At 45.3% G+C, this 11,296-nt stretch overlaps 1 protein-coding gene across 1 annotated transcript; it reads left to right on the forward strand.

Moving 5' to 3' along the window:
* The first annotated feature begins 5,496 nt into the window (after positions 1 to 5,496).
* MAGEH1 (MAGE family member H1) lies at positions 5,497 to 6,903 on the forward strand. The gene has a single exon (XM_016213247.2). It carries the CDS (start codon positions 5,708 to 5,710, stop codon positions 6,365 to 6,367), a length of 660 nt encoding a protein of 219 aa, XP_016068733.1. The 5' UTR covers positions 5,497 to 5,707; the 3' UTR covers positions 6,368 to 6,903.
* Positions 6,904 to 11,296: the final 4,393 nt, after the last annotated feature.

An 11,296-nucleotide genomic window follows, 5' to 3' on the forward strand; every position in this document is an offset into this window, starting at 1 on the left:
GCACATGTGAATGGTGGACTTCCACATGCATTATTGCACATAGGCATGCACACACATGGAGGGGCTGTGTCCACAGCATGTCCCCCTACCTGGTCAGGAAAAGCTCAGGACCTAGGTGAACCTGGCTCTAAATGGCAAGCACACCAAGGCTCCAGCTGAGAGATGGTGTAGAAGAAACATAGGTTGTCTCATTTCTACATTCATTCATTCATTCATTCATTCCATCAGGTCTCATTTTTCGAGGACTTTCTATAGGCCACCATGCCCTACTGAGCTAGCAAGGATCCTCGCACAGCACCTAAAGAGCATGTAATAGTCTGGTGGTGAACAATGAGTGGGGGCCTGCTCAAGAGGAACTTAATGTCCACATGCAAGGTGCCTGTTGGATGAGGAGGGACTGGAGGTGGGGTAAAGCCAGAGAGAAGCCTGCTGCATAAATCTAGATAGGAAACCCCGTAAGTCAGAGTGGTGATAAGGGAACCGTGACATTAATGACCCAGAGAAGAAAAGAACAATGCTTGTGGTATCAGGGGAAGTGAGCCAAAAATACTATCACCTGTCAGGGATTTGATATCAGGCCAGTTATTGTGCCTGTCACAGCATGAGAATGGCTCACATTTACATTGGGCATTCTAATGAGAATGACCACCTAGAGATATGCACATTAAAAATGGCAGAAGGGAGTTACTTATTATTGGCATTATGAATAATAATAGGCTAAATCTAAGATATATGGTGAGGAAAGAAACACAATAATTGTTAATTGGTTAAGAATAAGTGTTGTTTCAGTTAACAGCTGGGGGAACTTTAATGTAATTGCTTAATTATTTTATTTTCAGGAGGCAGATATTCCACCTACCTCTCAGAGTCATTCCAACCCTTAAACAGAAAGTATGAAGGACTAGGATTCCCAATGGAAAGGGTTTGGGCATGTCCAGGAGTAACCAAGGAGGAACTCTAAAGCCTACAAGTGGTGTGCAGCTAGGGTTCACAAGAGCACATGGGCTGATTTCATGGGAATAATATTTGGCACCTTTTGTTCATATTGTCCCTGATGTCACTCGTGATGAGTCAGTACCCTGAAGACCCCAGAGAACCTCAGGGTGAATTTTAGGAAGCACCATTACTACTATGATAATGCAGAGTTGGCTAATTGGCTCACTTTGGGGTTTTGAGGGGGCTTATGATTCTAAGAAAGAGTCTTTGGGAAACTCAGTATGGGATTACCCTTGAATCTCTTCCAAGATTCAAATTCCATGGACAATATCCAGTCCTCCCACAGTTCTGAGGGCTGGCTGCACCCTTATTTACTCTGTGGCCAGTGTGTTGGGGGAGGCTGATAATAGCAAGGCTTCTGCAGACATTTCAAATCCAATGATTCTGCAGAGAGTGGACCAAACGAAGGGCCCCTCCAGAAGGCCAAGGCACCCAGAAGAGCACAGCAGTCAACCTGCATCTCCTCCTGCATTCCTAATCTTATCACTTGCCACAGCCAGAACCCTGAGAGGCCCACTTAACTTGTTTCTTCCCCTCACTGCCCAAATGCAAGCAGTCCCAAAAGGCTTGTTGATTCTGTCTTCTAATCAGCTCTGATATTCATCCCCTTCTCCTGATCTTCACTGCCATCACTCTATCTCAGGCCACCACTCCCACTAGCCTAGATGAGGGCAACAGCCTCTAATCAAATCTCCCATCCCACACTCTCCCATTTCCCACAGTCCATTCTCTATACTGCAGCCAAACCACTAATCAGACCTGTCCCTTGTTGAAAGCCATTCAGTAATGTCCAATTAAGTGGCTTTGGCATAATGTTCAACGAACTTTATATATCATAAAATTATTTAATCAGGCAAGCTTTTGTTTCCTATTTAAGAATCAGGAAAATGTCATAAATTACATTGATTTCAGTTGAAGAAGGAAGAATTTTAAATCATTCATCCTGAACATAAACTTGGCTCTCATACTCAGTTGAATATGTTGCTCATTTTTAAAAATCCAGGTAAATTAGCAATTGAACTTTTACTGCAGCATTGTTTGTAGAGGAAGAAATGATTTGGACATACACTGTACCCAGCCAAAAAATGGATACCTGAAGAGATTATTGTAAACCACTGCACGGAACACATCATTCAGCCTTTACAAAGAAAACATTAGAGTTATGGTTTGAGGAAATTTTATTGTTAATTAGGAAAAAGAACTAAGTGGAAATTGTGTATAGAATGATCCAATTTTTATAAATGAAGCAAAGCACATCTATGAAGATATATCCAGTAACTCTACCCATAGATGTTGATCCTAGATATCCATGCACATGTTTTCAGGGGACAGGTAGAAAAATACTAATAGGAAAAGTATTTGTTCTGTAAAAATGGAAACAGCAAAAGTCCAGACCATCAGGAGAAAGGTACATTGCAAATACTAAAATAAATCATAACAAAATTTAAATGAGCTAGAGCTACATTTACCAACTTGGTTAAACATCAGGTGAAAAAGATGAAAGGGATTAAGAACTACAAATCACCAGTTATAAAACTAGTCACAGGGATGTACAGTACAGTATAGGGAATAAAGTCAATAATATTGTAATAAGTATATATGATGTCACACTTACCAGATGAACACTTCATGAGGTATATAAATGTTTAATCACCATGTTGTACATGAAACCAATATAATATTGTATACCATCTGTAATTGGAAAATAAACTAATTTATAACATGAGTATAAAAATAAATCCACTAAAAAAAATCTTGTATGTTGTGTATGGACACAGAAATGGCACCTTATCCTGAGTCAACTGGTTGGTGGGCAAAAGGCAATGCAGAAAAGAGCATGCACTGTTCCCGATTGGATTATGGCTAGGCTTCCCAAACAGGAGGTCATGGTAGGCTCTGGATATACAGAACATTTCAATTAGAAAGTTGTTGGGGAGAAAATTAGTTTGCTACATTACATTCCCATAAAATCCCATCAGAATGGAGAAGCTATTTGAAAGAATATTGGTTAATTTTGCAGTCCTCTCAGCACACAGATTCACAAACAGCAAATATAAAACAAACAGCAAACAAACAAGCAAAAAAATCCCAGCTGAACTCAAAGGAACCTGCTCCAACCCAGGGTCCTTGGTATGTGCTCTTGAATTCCGAGAGTGCCTCACAAAAAGCCTGGCAGGCAAGACTGGAGAAATTAGCCTTTTCTTTTCTTTTTTTCCAGAGGACAAATCACAGAGCACAGATACTAGGAAAACCATCAAGGTCAAGGAGCTTGTAAATGACACAGGCTGGACCAGCACTCATGTTCCCAGGTCTGAGTTCAGTGCTCATCCTTCTATACCAGGCATTCCCCTTCTACACATGTACAGAGAGCGCTTCGCCTCTTTGGGAGCAATTCAGTTGGCAATTCAGCTGGCAATTCAGCTTTCCGAACAGGTCACAGTGCCCTACCCCAGAACTTGTTCACCAGGCATAGAACTTATTCCACAAACTCTACCAAGGGCTGGGAGACATCAAGGGGCTACACAGAGCTCCTTCCCTCACTAGGATTAGTCTGAAGTCCTGACAAGCAATCATTTAATCTTTTTCAGCCAAACTAGTAAAAAGCATTCACTTGCTTTTTAACAGTTCAGGTAAAAACATGTGCAAAGTCGTTTCCATCATGTATTCCTTCAATGTGCATTTATTAAACGCCACTCTCACACATTGCCTAAACACCTTGAGTGGCAAAGGCTGTGCTTCCTGTGTGATAAGCGCTTTTCACTTATTATCTCATTTAATTCTCACAATCCTATGAGACCAGTACTTTAATTAATCCCTCTTAATTTTTAAAATATGTTTTTATTGACTTTAGAGAGAGAGGAGGGGAGAGGGAGAGAAACATACATCCCCTGCCACCTACAGGGCCCCCCACTGGAGATGGAGCCTGAAACCCCGGTAAGTACCCTGACCAGGAATCAAACCAATGACCTCTTGGTGCATGGGACAATGCTCAACCAACTGAGCCACACCGGCCGGGGCAATTAACCCCACTTTAAAGATGAGGAAAGGGAGGCTCACAAGTAAACAAAATAGAAAGAGTCATAGATTCAGAAAACAGACTGACAGCTCTCAGAAGGAAGGGGAGTTGGGGGCTGGGTGAAAAAGGTAAAGGGATTAAGGAAAAAAAATAAAAGGAAAGAGAGAAACTCATATAGACAGACAACAGTCTGGTGATTACCAGAGGGGAAGGGGGCAGGTGGTGGAGGTAGAAGAGGGTAAAGGTGGGATAATAGTGATGGAAGGAGACTTTGACTTAGGGCGGTGAACACACAATGCAACATACAGACGATGTAGTATTATAGAATTGTACACCTGAAACCGATATAAACTTATTAATCAATGTCACACAAATAAATTCAATAAAAAAGTTTTAAAAAGAAAGATAGGCAGTGCTTGCCCTAAACACTCCTTTCTCAGAGGGGGCAAATACTGACTTGTTGCCCTTTGGGGCAGACCAAGGCAAGCTTGGGGACAGAAAGGTCTGTGAGCAGGCAGATGGAATTTAGATACTTGGAGATGAGAGGAAAGGCAATTTGGGCAGAGTAAACAGTGAGCAAAGACCTGGAGTGGATAAAGTTCAGAATATGCTCCCAATTACATTCAGATTACCGAACGAGAGAAAGAAGCAAAAGAAGTCAAGCATTCAGGTAGACTGAAGCCTAGAAACCTCAGAGCCAACCTACACTCCGCTACCCTCTCCCCATTTCCCACTTTCACCCAATCACTAAAGCCTGTCAGTCATCACCCTTAAAATGCCTTTCTGCCTCTCCATCCCCATGGCAACCACCTTAAGGCTCATTTTCATTCCCTCCTGCTTCTTATTCTAATTGCTTCCTAAATGACCTGCCAGACAATAGTCTGCTCCTCTGTAAGGCTGTACAGACGCAAGTCCGATCCAGTTAGTGCCCCGCTTAATAATCCCGTGAATATATAACATTTTAAAGGCTCTGCGCCTCTTGCACAGTTTGCTTTTTCAGTTCTGTCTCCTCTTATCTGGATCTTAGATGGGCCCACGAATGAATTAGTCTACACATGAATTCTTCTGAAAACAGGGCGAGCGAATGAATGCGCCGCGTAAGTCAAGACGGGAAAGGAGAGGTGGGAATAGCTGATTCCTTCCAAGAATACCTGCCCCCTCCACCACCACCACACAAACACACCCAGCCTGCCTTCCCTGGAAAGGAAGACACACATTCCTTCCCGAGAACCGCGAGCCAATCTTGTACTACACTGATAAATACAGGGTCCTTGTGCACTTCTCCTCTGCACACCCCTGACCTCGCCGATCCCTAGCCGTTATTTGGGCCCTAGTCCCACCCCTGCAGTGGCCAGCCCCCTTTCCTAGCTGACAGCGGAAGTCTGGGTGGAGGAACCACCCACTTCCTTTTGAGAGTTGAGGGGAGTGCGTGGCAAGAGAGGCGGAGCCAATCCTGCCGAGCGTTATCGCGCGTTGGCCGCTGGGGCGAGTGCAGGTGGCGGTTGTTCACGCAAGTCGGCTTGCGTGGGAGTGAGCACTGTAGCTGAGAATCTCTAGCTTCTTGCTACAAAGACTCTATTGCCGTTGGTGGCTTCAGCGGTGGCCGGTTCTTAAGGTAGAGATAGTTGCTTTTTGCAGAATTTATAGGCATCCTTCCCTAGGATTGCTGTAGGCTCAGCGCCCCTAGCAAGAGACATGCCGAGGGGACGAAAGAGTAGGCGCCGCCGTAACGCAAGGGCCGCAGAAGAGAACCGCAACAACCGTAAGATACAGGCCTCAGAAGCCTCAGAAACCCCGATGGCCGCTTCTGTGGTCCCGAGCACCCCCGAGGACGACCTTAGCGGCCCGGAGGAAGACCCAAGCACTCCAGAGGAGGCCTCCACCACCCCTCAGGAAGCCTCCAGTACTGCTCAAGCTCAAAAGCCCTCAGTAGCCCGGAGCAATTTCCAAGGCACCAAGAAAAGTCTCCTGATGTCCATATTAGCCCTCATCTTCATCATGGGCAACAGCGCCAAGGAGGCTCTGGTCTGGAAAGTGCTGGGGAAGTTGGGGATGCAACCTGGCCGGCAGCACAGCATCTTTGGCGATCCAAAGAAGGTTGTCACAGAAGAGTTTGTGCGCAGAGGGTACCTGATTTATAAGCCAGTGCCCCGTAGCAGTCCTGTTGAGTACGAGTTCTTCTGGGGACCTCGAGCACACGTGGAATCGAGCAAGCTGAAAGTCATGCATTTTGTTGCAAGGGTGCGTAACCGATGCTCCAAGGACTGGCCATGTAATTATGATTGGGATTCGGATGATGATGCAGAAGTTGAGGCTATCCTCAATTCAGGTGCTGGAGGTTACTCCGCCCCTTAGGGAAATCTGGCACAGACCCTTAGGTGGGGGGTGTAAAGAGCTTCACAGGTACCCCAAGGAGTGTATCACCCGGGTTCTCAGTTGAATATTATGGGGAAGAGGGCACACTGTGTTTGGTATTTGTGATAAGTGCTAATAGTTTGAAGTGCAAAAAGAGCATTTGCTTTGGATATTGTAAAATTTTATTCATTTTAATACAATGTTGATTAAGGTCACAATATGTTTAAAATATGATTGAAGAAAAAATTTTTCTTTTTTTTTGTCATTGAGACTTAGTATAACAGTTTTGCTAACGTTATACAATGAAATCTTTCCATCATATTCCATAATCTGGTACCTATTTTATAGCATTGAATAGGCTGTTCTTTGAAACTTTGAAATAACCAGTAAAATGTGAAAGGACTGAGGGATTCGTTTATGTCTGGCCTTTCTGTAAATCTTTGTGTCTGCTGTTGTGTAAAGAAGACTTAAAACTACCGTGATTTTGCTTAGTTATTGCATAATATAGGGAAAAAATAAATGCATAATGACAAAGACACCTTGCTCATTTATTGACCACCAATTATGTGTGAATCACCAATATACATTCTGAAAATACTTCTTAGCACACAGCCTTCATTTCTAAAGAATGTTATAGATTACATGGGAAAGACAAATATGTAAACTGGCAGTGTGGTAAGTGCTGTAATAGGGATGAACTTGGGGTCCCATAAAAATGCAGAAAAGCTAAAGTGACCTGTGTTGGGTTGGAACAGGAAAGAGGACATCATAGGGAGCTATGAAAATCCAACAGTTAGCTTGGGGGGACTTGAAAGGGGCATCAGAGCATACTATGGAAATAGTGTGCATCGGGTACTTTTTGGATACTTAACTCAGCTTGGAGGAGGCAGCATTGGCAAAGGGAAGGGAGCATCAGAGTGCAGTAGATATAGAAAATACACTTAAATCAGCTTGACAGGAGGGAAGAGGAGACAGGGGTGTTTGTAGGGAAAAAGGACATTGTAAGGCACTATAGATTAAAAAGATGTGACTGTCAGAAAATTCTTAGTGATATGACAACCTCAAGTCTGAAAGTAATATTGGAGTTGGGGAAAAGATTAATATGGAGGCACAAAACAGACTAAACATTAAGGCAAACACGCTCTTCACTGAACAGTCAAGGGTATGTCAAGGGGAAGTGGAGAAAAAGAAATGAGTTGGGAAAGGTGAGAAGGGTCTAGAACATCAAAGGGTGGGAGTTATGGCTGGTTATAATGAGAACACAAATGATTAATAATGATAATCCTGGAATAATGGTGGGGGAACACCCCAGAAAAGCATAGAATCTTGGATGAGGCAGAGAGAGTTTTACCTGGGGCATTGTTGAAAGGAACCTGAGCTTTCAGAAACTACAGTTTGTTAGGGTGTACGAATTGTTTTAAAAGTACAGTGTGCTTCTGTCCAAGGGGTGGGGCAGAATTAGCACTCAGACTGTCTCCCTCAGCCAGCGTGGTAAATCCAGAGGGCTATCTGGCATGGTGGTGGCCCATGGTATATATTAAGTCACGTGCTATCAGCTTTCTACCCTCCTCCAGCTCTCATACTTACCTCATTGTACTAAGGAGTTCCATGCACTTCCCATCCATCCTATCACCAGGGCCTTGGGAAGCCTCTACCTCACCCTGCAGCAAATGCAGAGATGTGGGAGTCATCCCTTACACTTATCAGCTACAGTCAAAGAGCACGCATAAGGAGATCTGGCCACCCCCAAAGTGACCACATTTACCCCCTAGAACTCAACACTTTATGAACTAAGTCCACTAATGGGGAACACCAAGGAAGGATGCCTCACCTAGCTTTGTGGGGCTCAGAGGGAACAGCCATCACACACAAAAGAGGCGCCAGGGCATCTTCTTCTGTCTTTGCCTTTAGTCAGTCCTACTCTGCTTCCAGGTGTGCAAGGCAAAGTTCCTGGGGACAGGGTTGGCTAGCAAATGACTTTGTGACAAAGGCTCAGGGACACATAGACATAAGCCTGCAGGCTACGGAGGCTTCAAATGAAAGTAGGAACTAGGAGCCCTCAGCAGCTTCAAATCCATTCAGCAAATAAGAAAACAGAGAAAGCCTTCTTTGATTCAGGCAGAGTAACAGAAACTGGGCTGCAAAAAATCAAAAGGCAGGTAACTGGCCCTGGAGGGGACATATTTGTCAATACCACCTGCAGAGGTAGACAGGTATGAATCTCAGGTTCAGATTACTAAGTGACTTCCCTGTCTAGAGCCACAAGGGTGGCAAATGACCTATCTTAGGCAAGACCCCATTTCCTTTCCCTATAAATCCAGAGTGCTTTCCTGCAGGACACCCTGCTGTCCCTCTCTGCCTGCCAACGCACTCACAAAGTCTCTGTCTTCAAAAGAAACTGGTGAAGTCAGTGGAACAGGTCTCAGTAACCCTAAATGCAGCTTCAAATTCTCTTGGGGACAAGGCGGACTTTAAACTCTTCCCCCTTTTATACAAAGGGGCTCATAGAAGTCAGACAGGCCCAGGTAGGGTAGCTCAGTTGCTTAGAGCATGTTCCTGATAGGCCAAGTTGGCAGGTTCCATCCTGGTCAAGGCACATACAAGAAGCAACCAATTTATGTATAAATAAGCACAACAACAAATTGATATCTCCCTCTCCCTCTCTCCCCACCACTCTCTCTCTGTCTCTCTCTCTCTCTCTGTCTCTCAGGCTCTCTCACCTCCACTCAAATCAATTAATAAATTTTTTTTAAAAAGTCAGCCAGCTCCAGGTCAGCCAGTTAGGAAGTGGGAGAGCCTGCAGAACAAAGGTGTACTGAGCATCTCCTCTGTCCCAGGGGCTTGCTGCATATGATCTCTGCCAAGTCAGTAAAATCACCCCACACCCCCACCCCCCATTTCATAGGAAGCACCAGCTAGATCAGGGGAGGAAATAATGTCCTTCTAGAGCCTGTCTGAATCCATGTTTTCTTTGGCTCCGGTGGGGAATAATCACCCAATGGTCTAAAATGATGATTTGGAAGTGTGGGTCAAGAAGCTTAATCCAGTCAGAGAGCCAGTACAGAGGGAGAAAGGTGGGAGCACACCACAGACTGCACTGTAAAATGAGGACTGCTGGACTCCTGAGGGCCCCAGGCAGAAGGCTCCACAGGGAAGCACAAAGGATTGGGTGACCTGGCCTCACCCAGCCAGAAAGCTATCATTGGCCCAGGCTCCTTCCCTCCCACCCCTTGGTGGAGGTTTAGTGTGTCTCCCACCCTTCCCCCACCCCGCACACGCTGCAGTGGTACTGCAAACAGTTAATCTTCATTTGATGAGCTCAACACTAAACAAGGGCTGGATTTCCAGTGGCTGTGGAGTGGATGACAGGGCTGAGGGAGAGGCAGGAAAGGGGGCTTCTGGAAGGTGGTGAGATAAACAGAATATTCATTGTTTCTTTTCCATAAATTCTCACATTGTTCCTGAGCTTTGTGCCGCATCCAGATGGGAACCAGGCTGGGAGCCTCTTGCTGTGTAAATCAACAACCTAAGCTGCCCCCACCACCCAGCAGAGTTTCCACAAAGTGAGTTAAAAAGTGGCAGTTTTAGTTGCCAGCATGCCTCTAAAGTGAATTGAGTTTCTGGGTCCTAGAGCCCTCCAGTTGTTTAGGAAGCTCAGGTGGAGACAGCCCCCAAGTCCCCAATGCATAGCAAGACTGGCAGCTGCCATTTCCCGCGTGTCTCCATTGTGCCAGACACTTTGATGGCATCGTCTCCCCCCTCCAAAAAAAGACAAGCTGAGGGGTGTCCTCCTTGGGCCCAGAGCTGTGGCCTTGGCCTCAGCAGTCCGGGGGGGGGGGGGGGGGGGCAGAGGAGACCATAGCCATGGTGAAAGGCAGATATGGATTCTGCCTGGGCTCACAGGCACCGCTGTGAGGTGGGTGGCGGCCAGGATCCCTCTGCCTCCAACCCTTGGGCAGAAGCACAGAATCCCAGCTTTGTGAAGGAAGTGATTTTGAAGTAGTGGTGCTGTTGCAGAACAGTGATTGGCATGAAGATGTACTGAGATCTGTAAACAGGTTACTGCAGGGCTCCCAATGAGGGAAACAGTTAAATATCACAGAGCATTAAGGAAGAAGGACTCTGCAGCCATGCAGGGCTTGGAGAAGAGGCTTTGGGGGAAAAGTGGACGCTAGGCTTGTACCGCTCATCACCCAACAGGCACAGAACTCTCAGGGGTAGGTTGAAACAGAAGGTAGAGTCCATACATAGCTGCTGAAAATCAGGCCCAGTTCTGGACTGGTCCATTTTTGCTGCAGCTTGTCACTAATGACACCCTTGCAAATGTTATCTCAAAATAAGCAATACATGAGAAGTGCCTGAAATCCCTCCTGTAACTCTGACCCAGGAGGCTCTTGATTCATGCTCGGGCTCCAAAGTCTCAAAAATAAGTGGGCCCACGTTATTTTGGATGGTGAGATTCTCTAACAATTCATCCATTCACTCATTCAACACATGTTTTCAAAGGTCTATTTGTGCTAGTCACAGTTCCCGTTGCCTGGGAAACATATATGAACAAAACACAAGCTCTCAGGCACGGAAACAGAAAATAAAAGGTAAACCTTTTCAATAACAAATTATACAGTGCCTTAGAAGGTGATAAGGACTCTGGTTCGTTGGTTGGGGGGGGGAGGGGGCGTCGTAAACCCACAGAGAACAGAGAAAAGTGCACTGGAAAGGCCCAGAAAGAAGGGGAGTATCACATTCAAAGCTAAAGGGTGGTGAGGGTTGTCCTCATTGGGGGGTTGGCATTTCAGCTAAGAAAGGAGGAAGGTGAGGGGGTTCACTTTGCTGATATATAAAGGAAATATTGATCACGCGATAAAACCATTGAGTTCAAAGTCTCCAAGGCCCAGGAGCATCTAGCATGTTTGAGGAATGGTGGGGAGG

The sequence above is a fragment of the Miniopterus natalensis genome, chromosome X (genome assembly GCF_054644295.1).
Source record: "Miniopterus natalensis isolate mMinNat1 chromosome X, mMinNat1.hap1, whole genome shotgun sequence".
Taxonomy (NCBI): Eukaryota; Metazoa; Chordata; class Mammalia; order Chiroptera; family Miniopteridae; genus Miniopterus; species Miniopterus natalensis.

Bases quoted from the DNA above. Each gene is read 5' to 3' on its own strand.
- MAGEH1 (XM_016213247.2), top strand. From the start codon at position 5,708: ATGCCGAGGGGACGAAAGAGTAGGCGCCGCCGTAACGCAAGGGCCGCA.